General features: G+C 46.8%; 2 protein-coding genes across 2 annotated transcripts in view; both read right to left on the bottom strand.

The window, feature by feature from the left end:
- Positions 1-16,985, bottom strand: part of LOC135388706 (arrestin domain-containing protein 17-like) — a 28,023-nt gene extending 11,038 nt beyond the window's left edge. The window contains exon 1 of the mRNA XM_064618439.1: positions 16,707-16,985. Within this exon, the coding sequence (XP_064474509.1) occupies positions 16,707-16,842 (136 nt within the window). The 5' untranslated portion in view covers positions 16,843-16,985. The remainder of the gene's footprint in view (positions 1-16,706) is intronic.
- Positions 16,986-22,195: 5,210 nt separating this feature from the next.
- On the bottom strand, positions 22,196-22,717 carry LOC135389718 (uncharacterized). Its single transcript, XM_064619751.1, has one exon. The coding sequence runs from the start codon at positions 22,715-22,717 to the stop codon at positions 22,196-22,198; it is 522 nt and encodes a 173-aa protein (XP_064475821.1).
- Between the last annotated feature and the right edge of the window lie 1,330 nt (positions 22,718-24,047).

Raw genomic sequence — 24,047 nt, 5'->3', positions numbered from 1 at the left:
AATGATCTAATAGTCGCAGTCATTAGGCAGACAAACAAAGGCACCCTAGGGACCTGGAGACCGAAAGAAATAAAAATCTGGCACGCCCATAACCAAAACGGTGCTTAGCGTAATGCGCAGTGACTGCGCATTGCAATGAACGCGCGCCTTCTGTCCTTGTAGCCTCAAAGCGCTTTGGGACCCATAACGAGCACCAGGCTTATCGGTCACGCAAATGCGGCTGCCCCAATGTCCCGCAAGCGGAACACACAATCGACATAGGTTACGATTATAGTTCGCCGACTGACATCTAGATAAACGAAACACATAATACTTGAAGCCCAGGATTTCTCTTATGAAATATAGACCCCCCTGCGACAGAGAACGACGTGTCTACGCTTATTTGAACCGCGTGACCGTTTGGCCCAGTTATGGGAACAATAGACAGTAACGTTCTGCCTGAGTGAACTTGCGTCTTAAAGCACAGCCGCCTACACTGTTACCTCCGCTTGAACCGGAAACGTTGCCAAAACAAATGGCCCCCTTTATCTTCTGGGCAGCGGCGCAGACAGTTACATAGCTGTGGCGTGTGTTGTTTTTAGGTAGAGCAACGCTCACTGACCCGTGTATGTGAGAACGCTACCCGGTTTGTGTGTTGGTAAAGCAACGTGATAAACGTCCGCTGCTATTGTCTGCGTTCAAAGTTAACACTTGTCCGAAGCGTGACTTGCCCCGACATGAAGTATACGTGTAATGATCCCATTGACGATAGCATTGCTTCAGAACAGTTGCATTGGTTGTTCAGTTTTTGTTTACGTTAACGTGAGAAAGAAAGTGTCCTCGTCAGCCCTATACGCCTTCTAGACGGGAATTTTGTCGGCAATTCGCAGTTCGTTGAAGCAGTGCCATTTTCAGCGTCATGCAGGGTATGTCCGCCGGATGATGTCTTCAGTATGTGATAAATCATAGCAGCCCAATAAGTCGTGTATATTGAATGAAATATATAACTTCGTCAAGGAAGCGGAAGTATTTCCTCTCACTGTATTGGCACTGTGGGTTCGCGTAATATTTTTTATTCTAAAATTCGTCATCCGGGGTACGGAGGAGTCAAATATTACACGGAAGCAGGTATATGCGTCAAATCTTACACCATAGAGGCAGGCACGACATCCGAAATGATCAGTAAATTCACAACTATCGATGTAAGCCTGATATTGACATCGACAGACATTGCATAACGGCGCATTCTTCCCTCAAACTCAAACTCGTACTCAAAACAAGTTTATTATCACGGTCGAAGACCCTGAGCCCGGCAGCAAGCAGAAGGATTACATCAACACAATACTCTAGAGAGTCTTTAGAGTTTGTCCAACCAGCTGCATGGTCTCCATCTACGCCATACTATAAGTTTATGGCCATGTCGCCGCCGTTTTACCTCAACGGCGAACGTCTCGGAGTCGTATCAGATTTGTTTGAAACTCACTAAAGCAGAGTGGTGCCGAACAAACCGGACACAGAGTGTCGTGTACAGCAGTGGATAAGTAGGACATACACACATAAAGAGACGATGATGAGATGGGACACGAGTTGGTAGAAACTGTTCGAAAATTCGATCAGTCAACAGTTTCTCCATAAAGTCGGCAGGGCTATAGTTCAGCAAGCTGTTTATGCATCTGTGGAAAACACGGAACACATCGTCAGGCATCGATGCACAAGATATGCATCCCAAAAAGCTATATTGAAGTCTGCTCTTGACCGCTTGGACAATAGAGCCTTCGATATAGTCAAGGTGCTGGGTGTATATGGTAACCCAAGAAGAGAAATGCGGCGTTATCAGCACTTGTCAACTTCATAATGAGCAGTGATATCGAACCTGTATTTAAGGACCGTGTTCTAGGCATGTGTCGTTGAGTTCCTCGTTCCTGTTATAGTTCCTTTCGCTTGCAGCTACACTTGAGCACATACAGTTCGGTGACCGGGAGGGATGCTGTTCTTCTCTTTTTATCTTTCCATCTTTAATTTTTATTTTTCCTTTCTGTGGAGTTGATCCATTTAGGGGTTCTTTGTGGGAGCAGCGGAATTCATCAGGTGACGAATTCTTCACGAATTCTGTCAATTTGCCTTTTATAAATCTATAGAGTATATTTGAAGTCTCGTGCACGAAAGACTTGTTACCATGTGTAAATAAATAAGTTGCTCCTACCGTTTAATATCACTCCTTGATATACTCATCACCGGCAACTTGACATCGCCTATTTTTCTGCCTTCGTAAATATATATATACTCAAACTCAACTCAATTCGTTCGTTTTTAATGTTCTCGCAAATTGTTTCATCTGGCATGGTGTCTCCAACAAGCTTGCAGAACATTTGTGGAGCCTTGTAAGGCTTCCTGTCTGAACACATACGACTTTGGTTCAATCTTTCAAATGCATCGTGACAAGACTGTGCTTGAGTCATGCGACCGCCTCGTGCATTCCACCATCGGACACCTAGCTTGATTCAACAGTAAGTTGGCCGAATTTACTTTATGCTTCTCGCACGAAGCCAAACAGAAAAGCGTTACCCCACCTAATGTACATTGAGGACAGTCAAGATTTGCGACGCGCTAAGAGTTGACACCGAGTGATTGCCTTTAGGAGTTCCGTCGTGGGTAGCACTGCAAGGCTCTACCCACTACAGTCCGTTGGCGGATAGTCATCCGAATGAACGCCCGATCAGCCCAAAAGTCGTGGGCAACTCAACGATAGGACCACGCATTCTGAGCTTGCCGTCATCCTCGGTCACAGGAAGACACGTTGCCCAACATATGATCAGGCGATGACCTTCAGGAACCCACGGCAAGGAACTTCTTTCCATTGACGTTCGAGTTGGAATGCTGAAATGCATTACGTTACGAAACAGTTCGCGTACTCGGTGATGTCGTCCCAGGGTTCATGTCTTGTTTGTCCGTATATACATGTAGTATTGTATCCTTGGGACGGGGGTGGGGGAGATTTATTTATTAGAAGGCAAACAAACAGATTCTGAGTAGCGCTGTGCAACCTTTGGTACTCGCAGATGAAATACAGCGATAGCTATACTTGCAGCGGCGAAACGAGAAAGGAGAGCCCGGAAGACCGAAGAGGAGAGGGCACAACAAGCACAAGCAGCGTAGAAGAGCCCAAATGAGTGTTGAAGACAAAGCTTGACATGCAGAAGCGGAAAGAGAAAGAATATCCCAAATGAGCGAAGGTCAGAAAGCACAACGAGCCAGAAATGACGAGAAGAGGAAAACGATATCTGCGACGGACAGCGCACGCATGATATCAGATGCTCAGCTGTAGCTGTAAAAAGAAAGGAGGAAAGGTCCGCGAAACGAAGTGCCAGTTTACTGTTCCATAAGTGAACCAAAACAAGTGAGCAACAACAACAACAACAACAAAAATCCGCACACATAGATGAGAGTAAGGTGTATGAGGGTGAGATGAGGGTGGCACTGAGGGTGAGACGACACAAGACGTCGGGTCGCAGGCTGTGCATGAGACCTGTTCAAAACTGCTTTGGTCACGGGCCACTGTGCAAGGTGCCAGCACTGGTCCTATATAGTATAGAGTTGCCAGAGAGAAGCCTGTGCACCACAGCTCGGGAAGGCGTCGTCTGAGTGTGGCTCGAGGGGTGTCGATTCTTTGGGAGTCGATGAGAAGATGTGAAATATCAGCTTCAGCAGCGCAAGTGTACACAGAAAGAACTTTCTCCAGTTCTCTCTCTTGTCCATATTGTTCACGTTTAATAGGTTATTCAAGTGCAGGACACCAGGAGAACAGGAAGCTTCAGCTGCTCTTTCGTTCTTCAAGACAGGAGAGGTTCAGTGAAAGGTACTCGCACCACGAAGAACTCCCGAAGAACGGTTATTTTTCTGCGTGACTTAGTACATAACAGCTGAGTGGAGAACGCCCATCTTGTATAGAAACAAATGGGTTCTGGCGACATTAAGTCGTAGGCAGTATAAAATCGACGTTTCTCTACGCGAGCAGTGTTGTGTGAGGCAACAAAACTTATCGTCGGGTCGATGTACTGGGGGAGGGCGTTGAATCGGACAGCGCCCTCCTGAAACTGCAGTGTGTCGTTGTGACGGATTCGGCGTATCTGCAATCGACATGCTGAGGCAGAAAGTGGCAGTGGAATGCTATTCAACGTGACGTACCCACGTGCACGACGTACTAATTCGGCTGTTCGACTGTTCTAATGTTCCATGTCGTATGTATTTTTTTAACCACTCCCCCTCTGTATTGCCCGTTTGGGCCTTGAGTGTAAAATAAATAAATAAATAGACCGCGCGGGTGTTTTCATGCAGGTCGGTGTGACTGGGTACCCATTGAAACCATAGGTTATAACACGTGGACAAAAGCTAATTGTATGAAGTGCGGTTAACATGGTGTCTAGGCCGCCAATCATTCTGGAACAATAAGATGTCGAAATCTCCAACGCCGCCTTATACTGTCCGTGAACATAGTCCACGCTCCAGGTGCTGACTGTGCGATGTGGTTCAAAGCGGAAAGAATGACGAAGAGCTCCGATTCGGCAGATGACGATTCATATAGGAAGTTCTGTGCCACTTCGAGGTTTTAACGTGAGATGTAGAAGGCTGCTGTTGATCTGCCTCGAGACGCTGATTTATCGCAACAGTGACTATGAGCAGCGTGCAGACGTAGCCACACCGAGAGAGGACAGCAGGAAGGAGTGGTAGACAGGTGGGTTAGTATGCGTCCAGGGCGGACTTCAGGGGAGCTATGCAGACATGCGTCTGGAAAGCTTGAGACAGCACAGCGCGCGAAAGAATTTCATCCCACTACTTCTGAGTCTTCAGGACGACCCTGCGAATGCTGGGTTTTCTCGACCATGCCTCTGATACTGACGTCGCCAGTCAAAACTTCCTTACGTGCTCGAGACGAGGTCTGTCCCTAAACGTGTATTCACACGAGCGACGTTCGACGGAATGCTCCAGTGGAAGATGCACAAAACGTCATAGCTTTCTGCTGCCACAACGTCACTTCCTTTAGTGTTCTTCTAACCAGGAATATCCTGTGGCTTATCCGCAAGTAGCAGACGACAGTGCCAACGGTGTCGTCTGCCATTTGCATAGTACTCCACTAACGCTATTCTGGCATCACATGCGAATGCTCGACATACGTGGCGTAACTTCCGCCCTGTCAACAGTATCTTTTTTTTTTTTCCTTGGACAAGAATATTCAATAGGGATGTTGCTCGTGTGGAAGCTTATCGAAGCAGAACAGCCTGTAATTCAGCCCGAATGTGAAACACAGCACGCGAGGCTTTGTAAAAGACCGCGTCTGACCTAACGTGCTATTCCCACCAGCAGGTCTAATAATTTTGTAGCACGCCAGCCAACCGGGGGAGCGGCGTCTCGCTTGGCTTAGAAGTCATCACACTCACGGTAAAGCACGCCGATTGAAAAGCTCGATAAGTCCAAAGTAGAGGCACACCCTAAACGATGCGGCGTGCAGAGGGCACCGCGTATTTCCGCGTCTGGCCCGAGGCAAAATGAATTGCGAGCTACGTGAGACCCGGAAGTCCGTTTTCTCCTTTTGCGTGCCACACACACACAACGGTACTCTTTCTCCTTTCAAAGTCTGTGGACGAAAGAAGGAGAGCCCGCTGCTCTGTGGCGAAAACATTATCGCAATCCTTCCGTTTGTGTGTGGCACGCAGTCGAGTTCTGGTGTAACAAACCGGATACGGATGTGGTAGCTTTGTTTGTGGGCAAGGCATGGGGGTCACATGGCAGTGTGATTGATCGCCGTTATTTTGGTAATAACTTGTCGTCTCTGAGGCTGCCGTCCGCAGATATTGTAATCGTTGTGGACTCATGGTGCCATTGCAAGTATTTTGCATGGTGTCAATTTCCCACATTCTTAAAACAAAACTTCACCACATAGCATGGGCGAAGGCGAACCATTGCACAGAATGATATCTTTATCACTCCCGATTTGTGGAAAGCGCGGGGCCTACGCTTTTTTGTGACAAGATGATGCTTTCCACGCTGAGACTGGGAGGTGACACGCGTTCGAATCCGGGCGCCGGCTGTGCTGTCTAGGTGGTTTGCCTGTGTTTTCCTCAGATGCTTTAACACAAATGTCATCGCGGAATGAAAGATGTCGTTACCTTGACGCACACACAAAGGGAACGGGGTTCATCGGTGGCGCCGTTCGCGATTTGTGAGCAAAATGAACGATAATTTACGTCTTGTCTTCCTCTCCCTCTCAGGAAGGCCGACAATGCGGAGCGGCTTCTCATTGGTTTCTTCAAACGCTTTGTCCAATCCATGCGGGAGATCGTTCGAGGGGACCAATCCGCGCATTGTCGCGCTTCTTGAGAAGGAGAGGAAGAGGGAAAGTGTACGTTGCGGTTTCTTTCGCTCGCGAATCGATAAACCCCGTTCTTTTTGCGCTGGTACCAAGGTAACGTTCTACATTCCACGAGCAGAAATTTTAGCACTTTGGTGCCCCTTTAATATAACTTCTGAAAATGGAACGGGACAAGGACTCCAGAAGTACGCTCTTAAAAATGAACTCACCACATAGAACGTTCCTAGCCAACCATCAACCCGAATGACATCGTTCTCGCCCCTGATTTGTTGAAAACGCCAGGCGGAGCCTATTTTGTAGCCATAATGCGGTACATAATAGGTATGTAATAGGCTCCGCTTTCTGTTATCAACAAATCAGGGGCTTAATCGCTGGCACGCGTTACAAGGGGCGGAGCACTCGTCAAGAAGGGCACGTGATAAAACACGTGCACGCGCGACACGTGAAGAGCGTAGTGTACGTCACGCACAATGTGTAACGTGCCCATCTTTTTGAATTTCCCGCCACTCGTTAGCTCATAACGACCGTAACGACGATGAAGCGATTAAGCCCCAAGAGCCAGAACGTTGTCATTGGATGATGATTGGCTTGCAGCGTGCTATATATGGTGAAGATACCGACCTATCAGATTCATCTATACAAAACGTGTCACAGCCAACAAGTTAAAATCGCCGTTTCGAACCGACACAGCCAGCGGGCTGGCCTGGTAGAGTTCATAGCCCCTTTAACCGTTGATCCAAGAACACGTTTAGGGTATTGACGTCATAATAAACCGTTGGTGTACGTGCCTTCTGAAGAAGCTCAGACCATTAATGTTTTATAGCGACAGTAAACACTCGACCGAAAGGTAAAAAAGACCTGGCGCGTGCTTTCTTATAATTATAATTACTATTTCGCAGCGTCCACGCAAAATAAACCCTTATTGCTCGCGCGCCCCTAATTTTCGCGAATTTCGCGAATTCAAAAATTCGCGAAATTTGAGGGCGTCTTTGAACTGCTTTACAGTAGAGCCCTGCACCATCCGTGGATGGAAGCGGATATCCGCGGATATCCGCAAGATAATTGCGGATTCGGATGAAAATTTAGCACTTCCTGGCGGTGTGCGGTCGGATGCGGATGGCTCGAGGTCGGATGCGGATCGGACGCGGATGTGAAAGCAGCGGGTCGGTAGCGGATCGGATGCGGATATACCGCGTGCTGTAATTTTTCGACCTGCAATTTATTTCTATTGCGCGCCGACAGCGAGCGCATGCTCGGGTTCACCTTTGACCATGCACGGCCAAGACGGGAGAGGAGGCATTCTGGCGTCTCGAACCACGCGAGCACCAGCGAGGTAGCGTTCCACGCGTTGCAGAAGTCTCTCCATATCGCGTTTGTTGAAGGGTTTACCTTTGCTTGTTGTCGTGAATACTTCCGTGACAGCATGGAAGCATCCGAAATTATACCAACATACGCTTCCTGCGGTCTTTACGCGTCCTTCGAAACGTGCGGATTTTGCGGAACGGATGCGGATGTAAATGGTTGTATATGCTGCGGATGCAGATCAGACGCGGATAACGTGTGCACGGATGCGGGTCGGATGCGGATGCCAAAAATCTCATCCGCGCAGGGCTCTACTTTACACCACAAGCCTGCGCAGTCCCGCGTTCATTAAATATATAGTAAGAGCAATTTAAGGCGTATCACAAGGTGAGGCAACCAAGCCACGAACTTCATCATGTATTCATTTCGCGAAATTTAGTGGCCTCAAATATGTGCCCTGGGCCAGATTGGCAATAAATTCGTGTTGCGAAAATGAGAGGTTTCACAGTATTTCAATTCAATTTACAGCCAGTTATTTATGACTAAATTTTATAGCCAGGTCTTTCTCAAGCAGAACAATATATTGGCCCGATATTGGCTGGACGCACGCAATACTGGTCCAATGTTGGGCCAATGTGTTGTGCTGCTTGCTTTCACCACTGGCTGTGGCTGTTTCACATGACGTGGCTGTAAGTAACTTGAGGTTCCTGCCCCGCCAAGCAATCAAGTCACCGACACGAGAAAAAGAAATGAAAACATCTCAGAACACTCCTCAATCTCCTTTTTCTTGGTTTCACACCCTTGTGACGTCCGCCAGGGTGCGGTAGCCCGTGATGACGTCATCCTGAAGCCGAAACCGGATGCTAACATGCCGTTCGTTTTTCGTGTTTCTCTCAAAGACTGCGAAGCTAGGCTGGATGAAACTTCGTATTTCGGTAGAGTAACGCCTCTGGCAATGGAACACCACAATCATCAAATCAAAATAAAGTTTTTGTTTCTTTGTTTGCTTGTTTGTTTGTTAGTTCACATTCGACGTCTACACGTATGCTACAGGCTTTGTTTTGTTTTACCTCCTATAGCATGTTATATATCTATTATAATATTGTACTGTATGGCATCAACAATGTGACTTATGTTGTGTGCGCCAATCCTATGGCCTCTGTGGCCGTTCTTGGGTACCAATAAAACATTATTATTATTATTATTATTATTATTATTATTATTATTATTATTATTATTATTATTATTATTATAACAATGTGATATGAAAATCGCTTCCATTATCAACGTGCGTATAAGATAACCGTTCCTTATATGCGGGTTGTTTCGGAAATTTCTGGCGCAGATAAACTTTCTCCTCGTGAAAGGAAATTCCAAAGATTCCGTTACCTTTGCACCAACACAAAAGGAACGGAAGGAAGGAAGGAAGGAACGGAAGTTGCGTCGTTCGTGATTTATTAGCGAATGAAACAACAATTCACTCCTTCCCTTTCCTTCTCAAGCGCGACATTACCAAGAGGCTTCGGATTGGTCTCCTCAAACGAGATCACGCGATAATTGGACAAATCGCTTGAGGAGACCAATGGGAGCCCGCTCCGCGTTGAAAAGAAGAGGAGGGGAAGAAAAAAGCGCAACCAATAATTCCTGTCGCGGTCGCATGAAGATGGTCTTAACGCACACACATTTTACTTGAAAGGACAAGACAGTAACGGCAGTACAACAGTAACGAAACAGTTGGAAATATGACGTTTCGGAACCCATTACAGGTATACCATCCTCGCAATGGAAAGTGTGGCGCTTATTCTCCCGATATTTATTCAACAGGGGCGGCGTACGTAGCAGTCCCGAAGTGGACCAGGGTGTTCATTCATGCGTTCCGCAATTCCATTCCCATTTACCGCAGTCGTACATACTCTGCAACACGTGCAGTATATCGCCGCACATATTAATCTCGAAGTCAGTCGACGGCTCCAGTTGACATTCCCGTGAACCCCTCACATTCCTCTCCCTTCCACCGATCAATCTTAACGCAGTGTCACTTATTTTTTGTTCTCCTCGCAACTTTCAGAGTGTCTACCACCCAAGCCATATAACTTCTCTTTCGCAAAACGATCTTCACTGTCACGCGATATTTTTTTGTTGATGACGTTCCAAGAAAAGAAAAGTGAAAGCACAGAGGTGGTAGGCGCCGTATATTGGGGTGTGACTTCATGCACGGATATACGTCCTTTGCAAACGACCTTGTCAAAACCACGCAGATGGATAGGAAAAGGAAAAACAAGCAATGCCACCAACTTGGGTGTGCGAGAGGGCTCGGTAAACAGTTTTACATGCGTTCGCAATCAATTGGGCTTTCTTCTGGTCGAACGATTGCGAAGTGTGGGTGCCGGAGCAGGGTGCGAAACCACGTATGCCATCGTGTCGATAATGTGAAACGGACCACCATACATAATTAAAATTTTATCTCCGCGTACACTTTAAAAGTAGAATTCACGGCATAACACGCGCTTCGTAGGGTATCCTTATTTTTTTCTTTATCACATGATATCACATCACATCGGAGGCATCGGAACTTCTGCGGTGAAACACCTCATTACATCGTCATTTATGTACACTCTAAAAACCGAGCTTCTCCGCATAGCACGCTGTGCGCCAGCCATCGCCACGAATGATTGGGTTACCGCATCTGATTCGAGGAGAGAGGGGGGTGTACATCATTTTGTGGCAATTTGGATATATGAGAATTGCCACAAAAAGGCGTACGCCTCCCTCTCTCCTCCAATCAAAAGCGATAAATCTATCATTCGCGACAATGGTTGGCGCATAGCGTGCTATGCGGTGAAGTTCTCTTTTTAGAGTGTTGAGGATGATGATGATTGAAAGAAAAAATGGGGATTATAGCCCTCATCACGAGGGCCGGCTACCCCAGATCACCTAAGGAAAGGAATGCCAAGCACATCCACCCACACCCACACCCACTGGAGATGTCGCGAAGCGGCGACGAACGCCACAGTCAGGGTCATAGCCCGTCTAACAGCTTGGTGTCCCTTGAAAACTGTGTAACTGCTCGCAACGCTGGCAGTTGAGTGCTCGTTGGCCATGGGCCCTGCACCTTCTGCAGTCCGAAGGGTCGATTGTCAACCCGGCCTAACGCGGCTACAAGTCTGTCACGACACTCAGAGTATCTTGGGCACATAACTATAACTATAACTTTTTAGAGTGTTGTTTTTGTTGTGCCAACCATTGTGTGAAAGCCATACTCTTAAAAATTAACTTCACCCCATAGCACACTGCTATCAACCATCACCCCGAATGACATCGTTCTGCACCCTGATTTGTTCAAAACGGGGGTCGCACGCCTTTTCTTTTCTTTTTTCTTTTTTGCGCCACTTAAGCAGTAGATAGTGCACTCTTAACGCAAAGGGGGGGGGGGGGGGTCGAGGTAGCTTGCCGTTGTTGGCCGCACTCAAGTGGGCATCGTCACGACTATAGCCAAAAAAAAAAAAAGGAAAGTGGGAGAGGGGAGTTGCAGTTCATGATTGTCACAAAAATGGCGTACTCCTCCCGTTTCCAGCAAATCAGGGGAGAGAACGATGTCATTCGAGATGATGGTTGGCTAGGAGCGTACTGTGCGGTGAAGTTCTGTGTTAAAGGTACCGTAAAGCAGTAGACAAGCATGATATGCTGGTGATGTGACTAGAGACTTTGTTGCTTCTAAATACCACACGACCGACAACGCGCTATAAATATTTTTAATTTGCCATGAAAGATGCGGCGTAGTGGAGCGGTGCGACGCCTGGTGTCAAACAACCCCCTGTACAGCGGGCAACACTGAAAATTGGTATTACACACTATTACATCGGAACCTCGTTATTTTAGTAAACGTATTATTAGCTTTCCGTTTACCTATGCATTCTGAAACCCCTGTTAACAGTTTAACCTGTTAACCCCTGTTTTTGCGAAGTAACCCAGCGCTGGCCGCTGCTCGATGGAGGCTCTCCCTACTTCTCTGCTGCGCCTGCGCGCTCCTTTTGTTCGCGGCCTCTTTCGAACGAACAAACTCTCTCTGTGAACCTCTGTGACCAAACAAGTCCCGACGCTGTCTGGCTTCTTGAACGTCTGACACATTTTTTTCAACGGCTCAGCATTTAATTTCAGTTTGCTTATCCGTTTGTCCACAAGTGTGGATCGTTAGGTGGATTGCAGGGGCGGATTTTATGGTGGATTGTTATGTCGGGCCCAGTGTTATACGCATGCAATGTGGTTGCCGCCGTATGTGTCAGGAGTACGGATTCATTTCGAATACCTAGTACAGTGTTGCCCGTAATCTTTAATTGTAATTTTCTAATTAATTGCAACGTCAATTGGAATGAAACTTGCGCAGTTTTTGTCCTGATGGCTTGGACTATCGAATAGCCCCACTAAATGACATTTGATCGGTGCTGCTTTACAGTACCTTTAAGAGTGTGGGTACAAAAAAAGGCGTCCCGTTTTCAACAAAGCAAGGGCGAGAACGATGTTGTTCGGGATGGTTGTTGGCTAGGAGTGTGCTATGCGGTGACGGTCATTTTGTCCAATGACCCCCTCTAGCCCTTGGCACTCCTCGACGGACTCACGCACCCTCTACGCATCTCCACCCTTCATCCTCCATCCTCCATCACTTCTTTTTTTTTTCTATAGTCGTGACGATGCCCACTTCTGTGTGTACAACAACAGCGAGCTGATTCTGTCATTACCCCCCCCCCTCCCCTAATCTGAGAGGAGAGTGGGGCTCACATCTTTTTGTATCAATTAACATATACGTAACGATGCACACATAGCCATTTTCAAGAAACCGGATGGCGGAAGTCTATCATTCGGAGTGACGTTTCGCTATACAGCAGCGTGATATGCGGTGAAGTTGTGGTTTTAGAGTGTATGGTTGATATTTCATACGGGCGTGTTTCTCTGTTATCCCCGTAAGACTGGGCGTTCACTCTATATAAAATCACGAGCTTGGAAAGCTACGTGCGCTAAGCTGAGTGAGCTAAGCGTTACTTATTATGCAAAATGAATTTCACGAAGTACACGAGGCAGATTCTTTTTAGCTGCAGTACCTGTTTGTTCGTTTGTTTTTTAAGTGCCTGGTGTGCTTTGCAGTTTCCTTTGATTGATTGATTGATTGATTGATTGATTGATTGATTGATTGATTGATTGATTGATTGATTGATTGATTGATTGATTGATTGATTGATTGATTGATTGATTGATTGATTGATTGATTGATTGATTGATTGATTGATTGATTGATTGATTGATTGATTGATTGATTGATTGATTGATTGATTGATTGATTGATTGATCGATCGATCGATCGATCGATCGATCGATCGATTGATATGAATTGGCCAAGAAACCGAAGGAAATCGGAGGGTATATAGGCTTGAATGCCACTGGTTGCTGACTTTTCGCCTTTTTTTTTCTTGGCCTGCTTTTCTTTTTCTTCTAATAAATATATCTACCCCCTCACACACACACACTGCTGGTGCCATATTCATTACATGAAGTACGCAACTTTTGTACTGTGGTCTGCGAACTGCCTTTTGTGCATAAGCCCGTTGACCAGCCAGCAGGCCAGCCAGCTGTTTCATTTCATGTCCGTATGCCGTGTTCTTTTGGAAGGTCTTTCAACGAGCGTTGAATCAAACCATTTTTGTCAAGCCATATTCAACCAGGTTTTTACCGCAACCTTCTACTGTGCAAATGCCCGTGGACACGTTAGTATGCATTGTACGTGAAAGTTTCAAGTTTCATCATGGTGAAGTTCGTCGTTGTTCCTGTGGGACGTTCTACTACCACGTGGTTACTTAATTATTATTCTCTGCCATCACAAAGGTCAATACCGAACGAGAACAAAAAAAATCTGACTAAACAACAAGAAACAGATTTTCCTCCAATGAGCCTGATGCTAATACCGCAATCACCTTTACCTATTCTGCAACCATCGTTGATCCGCGAGCTAGTTTAGCGTACACACTCTAAAAAAAGTAAAAGAAAACTATTTTCATCAGATAACACGTTCGAGGCCGACCACTGCATAGTATGATAGCGTTATTACGAGTTCAACAGTGCCGGTTACATTTCTGCGTCTATTAACTTCAATGTAATGTTTATCAATACCTCTCATATTTTCAGCAATCCATGGTGCAGAACACGGTGGTGCACGGCTGCTGCAGTGAGTTCATTCGCGCAAGGTGTAAGGGCCTCTCCTGCTACTTGTAGCATACACGCTCAAGCTTTCCGTCTCTTCATTACTTTTTTCTCTTATTTGAGTGGAAAACCTGTTCCTGGGCGCACCTATAACTAGTATTATATGAGGTGGATTTAATATTAACCCACATTTCTCATTAAACCTAGGCTAGTTCTCTCATTACCATTGAAAGTAACGATCCCATTGGGCGTGGTGATGTCTCACTTTTACCGCCTCGTATATACGCTAATCTTCACTTTTCTCTACCGTGCGGAACAACGAGTGTCAGGATTTTCTAACTGTTGCATATAGAATGCAACTGGTTTAATTACTGCACTCTAAGAAAAAAAAGGGTGTGAAAAGGTGGTAACCTCCATAGTTACCACCTGGGTCAACATAGCGTCTGATAAAGGGTGTAAAAGGGTGGTATAAGCAATTATCATACATCCAAGTTGCTACAAAGAGGCGTACGCCCCGTCGCTCACCGAATCAGAAGCGGTCACCCTTTCATTCGTTGCAATGGTCGGCGAACGACATGCTATATGCGGTGAAATTCTGTTTTGAGAGTGTGGTAGCAGGTAGAGCTTTGCAACCTTTTATAGACACAACATATGTGACAACTATTACGTCCTAAAAATGTGTAATTACTCCACCCTTTTTTTGTAACAGTGTGGTTCGTAAGAGTGCTCACGCCCGACCCCAGCGATCTAAACTTGTAACGCAGTAACCAAATTGATCATCGTCGTTGAGAAACCGACAAAATACAAACTTTATCGTGCCATTTATTTTTCCCACTCGTTCATTTTTTGTCTTATTTTTTTTACTTTTGAAACACTGGTGAGCACTATAATGTTGTAGGCCGTCTGCCAATGAACAAGGCTGTCCGTGACCAAGCAGGTGCGTGTGGCCAATTAGCACCGATTAAGTGCATTCCTCATTCATGTCGTTTAAAGAAACCCGTACTGGCAGCTTCCAAAGAGACTCATCTCTGTCTTTATCTTTTTTATGTTGAACTCCACCCTGTGAAATAAGACGTCGCTTCGAAATGGCCTTGACGATCTAAAGTGTTTTTTCTATTGTGATCTCGAAGAGGATTGAAGGGGCATGAAGCACTACGAGGAAAAGGTTGCCAAAAAGGGAATGTTGTGTGCCAAGAACAGCCCGCACGTAAACCTACATTAGCGTACATAGGGTTTTCGGCGCCAATCAAAGCGCATATAGCAAAAAGTATTTTTCGATATAATTTTTATGTTTTCCGTAGCTTTGTACGACTCATCCATACTTGCACGAGCTGTGGCTGTACCGCGGTAGTTCTGTACGCGGGGGTCTGAAAAAGCACGTGAAATGATGTCGCAAGCATTAGTACGGACGCACAGGTTGTCATCTACGCTGACGATTTAAGCCTCTTTGTTTCTGGAAGAAACGCAAATGACGTGATTCGGAACGCAAACAGAGCACTCGCCATCCTATCTGACTGGGCTCAAAATAATTACCTCCACATAAATAGTACAAAAAACTAAAACTGTGCTGTACAGGCCAAGGAATAAAAGCTTAAAAGTTAACGTTCCCCTACATGTAGGATGCTTTAACATTGGACTAGTAAGTGAGATCAAGATACTAGGTGTGTATTTTTCTTGTGACATGGCCTGGAACGCGCATTTTGAGAGTGCACACAGAAATATGTTTTTTTTTCTTCTTCTTCTTTATTCTGTGTTAGCGCCGCGAAGCAACTGTGGCTATGAGCCGCGTATACAGACGTGTAGAGAGGACAGCAGGAAGGAGTGTGGGACAGGGGATGGCAGATATATGTGGTATGTCCACATTTTATCCACATTTGAACGTACCCTAACCCACATGTCAACTTAGCCGTAACCTAAGTTTATTTCCGGTACTCGCTACACCCAAAAAGAAGAAGAAAATGCCGTAATTCTATTTCCTGTACCACCCCTTATCGAATACTCGCCGAGAGAGTACTTATTCCGTACATAACAGAATATCGATCAGAATAGGTTAGGAACCACACAGAAACGCAGCTGAATATCGGGAAATATCAGGGCTTTCGCTAATACTGTGGTAGTCCCTGTGGTAGTCCGTGCTCGGAGTTAGATATTCGTAAAATACGTCCGTATAAGCACTGGCATAAGACACCAGAGAGAAGCGCCTGTCCTGTCATAATCAGTTTCATTCATATGGTAAGCAGCGATGGTATACTATAGACTGTGTGAGTACGCCAACGCTCTTGCTGGGTGCTCTGCTCCAAGTATTCATAGAATCTCCATCTTGGGAGGGTGTTTGTGCCTCGTGGGAGGGGGGGGGGGACACTCATATTTGCAGCTTTTCTGACTTTTTTTTTACCTTTAAGTGTCTCTTACCGGTTACGGTACCATTATACGGTGTTGTCAAGCGAATCAGTAACAACGAAAGAAGAGACGTTCCATACAAGGCTCGGTTAAGTCGATCTGTAGACGTCCGGCCACATTAAGTCTGATCACGGCAAACGCTAAATCTAAAAGCTGCTTCCTACATTGTTTCACCGGTCACCAATGCAGTCCTTGATAATGTGGCAAAATATTGATAGCACCGCGGCGATGATAGGCCCCCTCCCCACCCCCAACAAAAAGGCATGTTACTAACTCCATAGTCCATAGCAATAGTCCCATGACACCACGAATAACATGAATACGTGCCTCGTATCGAGTAACGTCAACTGTACTTCGTACAATGACGACCTGGTGATTTAATAAAGTATATCACTGACGGTTCAAATCCGATGCAGTTTGACACCACTCACGCACGACCACATCACCCACGTGACGACCCTGACCTCACCTGTAACAGGGGTATCCTCATCGAGCTCCACAAGCACTTTGCCAGTCAGAAACGATCCCGGAAAATAGAGTAAACTTTCGTTGTCCAAAAGAATGAGGAACTTTTGGAGCTTCCGCGACATCTTCTCACATGACATCTAGAAGCAAAACGACGAGCACAGACACTGCCGTCGAGCCCGTGGCACGGGCTTGTCCTGCACTGTGATATGGCTTGTATACCTAACTATACTATAGGTGACTATATGAGACTACACACACACCGACGATGCGACGGCCTGACTGCCGCCCGTATAGTCTGTCCTAAAATGGGACAGCAAGTAAGGAAGTAAGACCTTGGCAAACCACGTAATGAGAAAGAGGGACGTAGTCCTCCTCCCACTTGCAGAACAGGTCATGCGCGAACGTCTTGGGTGCGTGGATGTCGTCCGGCGGGAATCTTTGTTTATGTTAGGAGATTCTTTTTTTCTCTGTGAATGGGTTAATTGGCACCGCCGAGTTTTCTAGATGTACAATGGCTTCTAGGCGGTACAGACGTTTATTTCGTGTCCCTTATTGCATGTGGGAATTAACGCGTGAAACAGAGTGTGTCACCTCACTAGTGTATCGTAACGAACCGTTACGAAGTAGCCCGGAGTACATTAATGAATCTTCTTGGGCAGTTTAACACTAATGAACCTACTGAAATAAAAAAAAATGCGAAGTGAAGGTCAGAGTATCATTGATGAAACAACGCCCATAATCCTTACATATCTTGTGTGGACAGTAACACGGGCGCTGTACTCAGCTTGCCACATCCCAGTTACGATCCTCCATATCATCGAGGACTGTGACCGGGACACGTGTGAACGCCGGGTGTTTCGACGCCAATTTGAGCTCTTTGACCATAGACCACTCAGCTTGTCCAAAGTACTTGGCCCATGGTGATCCCCTGCGCATCAGTGCCGGGCTCTTGGCTTTCTTTTTGCTTTCATGCAAGCCACTATGTAATCCTCGAAGAGCTCTAAACAGAACTCAGACCTGTCGTCGCTTCGCGTTCACCATAATTCATCCTCTCATATTAACCGCTGTGAAGTGGGATAGGAAAGGAGGGAGAGAGAAGGAAAGAAATTAGAAATTATAAACATAAAGATAAAGAAATTAGTTAGAAGGGAGGGAGAGAGAAGGAAAGAAAGGAAAGAGAGAAAGGAAAGGAAAAAGAAGGAAAGCTGTGACTACCACGGGGAAACATCCCATGTCATCATTACTTCTTCTTCATTTATTGTTGTTGTTGTTCTTGTTGTTGTTGTGTGGATTTCCTTTGGAATGCGGGCAATATATGACAGCGTTCTGGAGCCGTCTCCCTACTTTCAATGCTCGTTTGGCAAGGATCCCACTTTCGCTTTGTGCGGTCTCACGTTGAAACCGGCTCTGGCACGCAAAAAACCATATAGCTGCGAAAATAAGACGTGGGTGTCGGTATGGTTGCGTTGCTCAATAACTTTGGCGTTTGACGGATCCTCTCCAGTTAACGATATCTTTATGTGTATTTAAAAAAAAACTCACATGGAAGTGTGTGCAAAGCTGGGTCGTTCTACATTGCCGCTCAAACTTGCTTGCACCCTTTCAGATGCACAGTTTTCATAAACTTTGTAGCTACACTCTAAAAACAGAACTTCACCGCATAGCACGCTGTGTGCCAACCACTGCCACGAATGATAGAGATTATTATTATGATGATAGAGAGGTGGGCGTACGCCTTTTTGTGGCAATTTGGATATATGAAAATTGCCACAAAAAGGCGTACGCCCCTTTCTCTATTCGAATCAGATCATTGTTGGCAATGGTTGGCTCACAGCGTGCTATGCGGTGAAGTTCCGTTTTCAGAGTATATGTTCAGTGGCTTCTACTATGGCACAATGCCGATACGGAACACAGACGTGGCAGCGCCGTTGGACAAAAAAAAAATGTCACAATAAATCTCATAAAAAATAATCGTCCTCAAGGAGGCGACTGCAGTCATTGCAAATGTGCTGCTCGCGACGTACTTGTCTGAAAATCGACAGCTCGCGGTTTTTCGATCCCGTCTGATATTTCCACGTGTTGCAAGATTGTCTCTTCAGACTAGTAGAGGGGAGCCGTTCATTTTAGAGAGCCTCGTTTTAGCGAACCTCGTTTTAGAGATCCCGTTTTAGAGAGCCTCGTTTTAGATAATGGCGTTTTAGAGAAGATGGCGGTAGGTTACGTTTCAGCGAAAACCGTTTTAGAGAATAACGCTTTAGCGAAATCCACCACGATTTTGGTTTAGGTTTCGCTTCCCACTAATCATCAACGCATTTTTTTTTTTCTTTTCTTGTATGCTCAGTTTAGAAGCCGGTGTTTATGTATGGTGTTTAGGTCTGGCTAGTTGGTGAGGTTTATGTATGGCTGCATCCTAACTAATTTTTAAGTAATAATAATTTTTAAGTTAATTAAATTTATGAAATATTATTCGCTAGTTTTTCTACACTGTGAGCAATATACAGCGTGTGTTGTTATTTGATTATTATTATTATTATTTTCTTTCTTTCTTAACTGAACGCGCTGTGATGTGATGAGTTTCCAAAAATAAATAACACACCCTGTATTCTCACGGGGAGTATACCATGATGGGGAGAGCAAGCAAGGCAAACACAAGCACACAACATAAGCTCAACCTGTACAAACTACCCCGTCTTGATACGCTTAGGGAGCACAGGGAGTTAGTTATTACGATGTCTTATGTGTAATAAAGCTATGTAAGAAATGTACGCTTGCTGGAGTGACGGTTGCAAAATAATTCGTCTTCGCTCGAGCAAGTAGCCAGAACTATATTCATCTCTGCTGTGCTTCCCTCCTCTTTTCATCTTTTATGTTCTTCGGAGCTAGCATACCAAAACCGAAATCTGTTTTCTCTAAAACGGCATTCCCTAAAACGTGCCCCGGAGTCTCTAAAACGGTATTCGCTAAAACGAGACTCTTTTTCCCTAAAACGTAACTCGCTAAAAAGTGACCTGTTCTCTAAAACGCAATTCTCTGAAACGAGGCTCTCTAAACCGTAGGGGAACCGTTATGTACTGAAACTTCACCGCATAGCAGGATCCTGGCCAACCATCATCCTGAATGACGTCGTTCTCGCCCCCCGATTTGTTGAAAACTGGAGGCGTACACCATTTCTTGTACGCTTATGTAGTACTTATACAGTACATAACTGGTACAAAAAAGGCGTACGCCTCCTCGTTTTCAACAAATCAGGGTGCTTAATCACTTGCACGCGTTAGGAGCCAACGAGAGCCGGGGGACTCGTCGAGAAGGGTACGTGATAAAACACGTGTACGGCGCTCTTCGCGCGATATGTAAAGGCGTGGGATACGTCACGCGCAATGTGTCACGTGCCCATCTTTTTGAATTTCCCGCCCGCCTTTTTGAATTTCCCGCCGCTCGTTAGCTCATGGCCGTAACGACGATTAGGCGATTAAGCCCCCAGGGTCGAGAACGACGTCGTTCGGAATGGTGGTTGGCTAGGATCATGCTATGCGGTGAAGTTCCATAAAGACTGTAAATGGGCGGCCTTCAAGAAAATGGCGAAAACGTTTGATTGCGAGGTAGACGGCAAGTAACTCTCGGCCGAATGTGCTGTAGCGCGTTTCTTGAGGATTGAGTTTTCGGGAGAAGAATGCAAGTGGGTGCCAGGACTCTGAAACTTGCTGTTGGAGTACGGCGCCGACTGCAACGCTGGAGACATCCACCGTGATGCATGTGGGTGCACCATGCCGCGGGTGGATCAAGAGCGTGGCGGAGGCAATAGCTTCTTTGATGAACTGGAAGGCTGCTGAGGCGTCGGGAGTCCACTGAAGCGCTGCGGAAGAGCGTTTAGAGGTGGAGAGCAGGGCCTCCAAAGGGTGAAGCAGAGCGGCGCACGATGGGACGAAACGGCGGTAGAAATTTACCAGCCTGAGGAATTGTCGGAGTTTTGTGAGAGAAGAGGGTTGTGGAAACTCTCGTATGGCGGTAACTTTAGAAGGTAAAGGCAGTATGCTTTGGTTGTTGATCCGATGGTCGAGGAAGTCTAGTTCTTGGACGCCGAATTCGCTCTTGGCAGCGTTAATCGCAATGCCGTTCTCTTGAAGACGGGTGAAGAAGGCGTGAAGGTGTGGTTCGTGCTCCTCGGGTGAAGAGCTTGCCACTAGGAGATCATCGATGTAGGCGTAGACGAAGGGAAGGCCTCGAATGATGTTATCGATGAATCTTTGGAAGGTCTGTGCCGAATTACGTAGGCCGAATGGCATTCTCAGGAACTCGAACAAACCGAATGGTGTTGTGATGGCTGTTTTAGCGATGTCCTCTTTCGCCATCGGGATCTGATGATAGGCCCGTACCAAATCGATCTTAGAAAAGGTGGTGGCGCCTTCCATGTTCGCTGCGAAATCCAAGATGTGAGGAATGGGATATCTATCGGGGACTGTGGCACGGTTGAGAGCACGATAGTCTCCACATGGTCGCCAGTCGCCTGTCTTCTTCGGCACCATGTGGAGCGGCGACGCCCATGTACTCGAGGAAGGGCGGATGATGCCGAGTTGAAGCATGTGATCAAACTCCGCTTTGGCTACTTTGTACTTCTCGGGTGCGAGTCGGCGTGGGCGGAAATGAACAGGTGGGCCCTGGGTGATCACATGGTGCACGACTTCATGCTGCGCCGGTTTCGTCCAGTCAGGTGGCCGAGAAAGAGCAGGGTACCCCTTAAGGATGGACGCTGGAGAAGAGTCGGGGGCAGTGAATGACAACAGGTGCGATGGAGGAGCAGGTAGCTGAAGAGCGTGGACAGTGAGAGATGTGGTGCTGTCTATGAGGCGCTTCCGGGACACATCAACAAGGATTTTGTAGTGCCTCAAAAAGTCAGCGCCGAGGATGGCCTGGGTAACGTCGGCCTCGAGGAAAAGCCAGCGGAAATCTCGCCGGAGGCCGATGTTTAGAGTAAGTGACTGTTGGCCGTAGACTGGGATTGTTGACGCGTTGGCGGCTTTGAGGGTGAAGCAGTGCTCTCGAGATCCGCGGTAAGAACGGGGAGCGGGGATGACGCTGACCTCAGCACCTGTATCGATCAGGAACCGCATCCCAGATACGCGGTCAACAATGTAAAAGAGGCAGCTGTCTTCGAGGCAGTGTCCACCAGCCGCCACTAGTGGTGGGCCGGGGAGTTTTCCGAGGACGTGGTCCAGGTACATGGCTGAAGACAGTCAGTATTGTTGCTGGGCGATCGCGAGTGGCGAGGGGAGCGGAACCCAGAACGAGGTCTGGGGCTACGGTGACGTTGGCGGCGAGGGCTTGGGGAGCGGGAACGGGTGGCAAGGGCCGCGACGAGTTGGGTAAGGTGGTTGAGCTGCTGCGAAATACCCTGCTCGTCAATTCGCGGAGCCAGTGATTGTCGAGGAATGTCGGACGGGGAAGGCAGCAGTGCTGGTCGCTCAATGACGCCAGCTTGTGGAGAGGCAGACGCTACCTCCATGACCACATCGGCAAGCGCAACCAATAGTCCAAGCTGAGGTTTGCCGCAATAGCTAACACCATCTGTACGTGGCGGGGAAGGCGCTGGAGAAATCTATCACTGGAAAATAAGTCGCCACTGCTGCCAGAGGCATCGCTTCCGAGGAGCTGTTTCATGCGCCGAAGTAGCTGGGTGGGGCGCCGCTCGCCTAGTTCTTCGGCGGAGAGAAGCTGGTGTAGTCGGTCGCGGTCGGAAGACGATGTCCGTTTCAGCAAGGCTGACTTTAGTTGATCGTATGGATTTTCCGGAGGCGGGGTGGTTATGAGATCATAAAACTCGTCGGCGGCGGTGGGGGACAAGACGGAAAATACATGGTAGAACATTGTCAACTGGGATGTAACGCCAGACAAGTGAAACTGGGCTTCAGCTTGGGCAAGCCAGACAGCCGGGTTCCTGACCCAGAAAGGAGGCAGCTTGACAACAACTGCAGTGAGCTGAGATTGCGCTACGGGCGGAACTGAAGAGTGAGACATCAACGTAGAAGGGCGAGGTAATAGGAACGTTCGGGTCACCAGATGGTGGCTCAAGTAGAATAATCACGGACACAACCGTTCTGGTTGGAAGCCAGGGTCGAACTGGCTGGGCTGCAGTTTAATATCGCGCGCCGCGATTCCGGGTGCGCTGTCGATGGCGGTAGTGGTGCGGCTACAAGAGTGCAATAGGCTAAAATATCAGGTAAATAATAAATGTGGTTATTACTTGTCTTGTGTTTTCACCTGCTTTCATGACATTTTACCTGAAATGGATATCTCACACTTTTCTTACAACCGTGTACGATTGAGGGCAAGCTCGCATGCTTGTAGCAAAGTTACTGCCGATGAACCGGTTAAACCAGCACCGAAAAAAGTAACGGTTCCAATCCCTGCAAATGTCCCGACCGCTTATCGCTTTTTCCTTTTTTCTTTCTTTCTTTTTTTTTTTTTTTTTTTTGAGCCGAGCCTGAACCGAACCGATATACCTGAACCGGTTCGAGCTGATAATTTCGGTTCAGCGGAGCAAAAGCCGAACCGAACCAATATTCCGACCCCTGAAACGCCGTTCCGAAAAGAAACGTCTATTGACTCATTAGACGTTTCTTTTAGGGACACAGACGACAGCGTGTGTTTTGTTTCTTCTTTCTTTCTTTTGTTTTTTCTACACCCTGCTACTAATCGGTTTTTGTGTGGGCACAAGTCGGCGCGTGACTCTACCTGTCAACAGTAATGCTATACAGTTTCGTAACATGCCTGTGACATAAACATTAACAGTGAGTTAACATTTTCAAAATGTCCCAAACTCTGATGCACACTCAAATGTCTCACGGCAGACCAGACCCCGGGTGTGTTAGCCACGAACGACGGTACAAAGACACCAGCACAGCTGTCTAAGATTTCGTCATAGCTCTTCACAAGAAGCATTGCAAAGTAGAAATTCCTGTGATTCACCGCCACGTCAACGCAAAACAACCCTTCCTGCACCTCAACCGGCACAAGGAAGTTATCAGCATTACAGGATAACGTACCCCCCCTCCCAAAAAAAAAATATATATATATCGCTTTCTAAAAACGGCACCATCGTCATCATGGTTGTAACACTGGCCACCGCTAAAGACCGGCTAGCACTATTCAGTCTGGGATACAGTGAGAGCACCTGCTGGTGCACTGCAGCCGCTTCACGTCTAGCTAACAGTCTCTCAGCAAAGCGACTGGTTAGTTTCATTGGTATCTTACGTCCATGGGTGCCTGTCTCCGTCCTCTTCTGTTTCGTTGTTCTTGTTTTGCACCCTTACACCATGCGAGTGGTGGTGGTGCTAATGAAAGAGCT

The sequence above is a fragment of the Ornithodoros turicata genome, chromosome 3, assembly GCF_037126465.1.
Source record: "Ornithodoros turicata isolate Travis chromosome 3, ASM3712646v1, whole genome shotgun sequence".
NCBI classification, from domain to species: domain Eukaryota; kingdom Metazoa; phylum Arthropoda; class Arachnida; order Ixodida; family Argasidae; genus Ornithodoros; species Ornithodoros turicata.
This window is presented reverse-complemented; position numbering and strand designations above follow the sequence as displayed.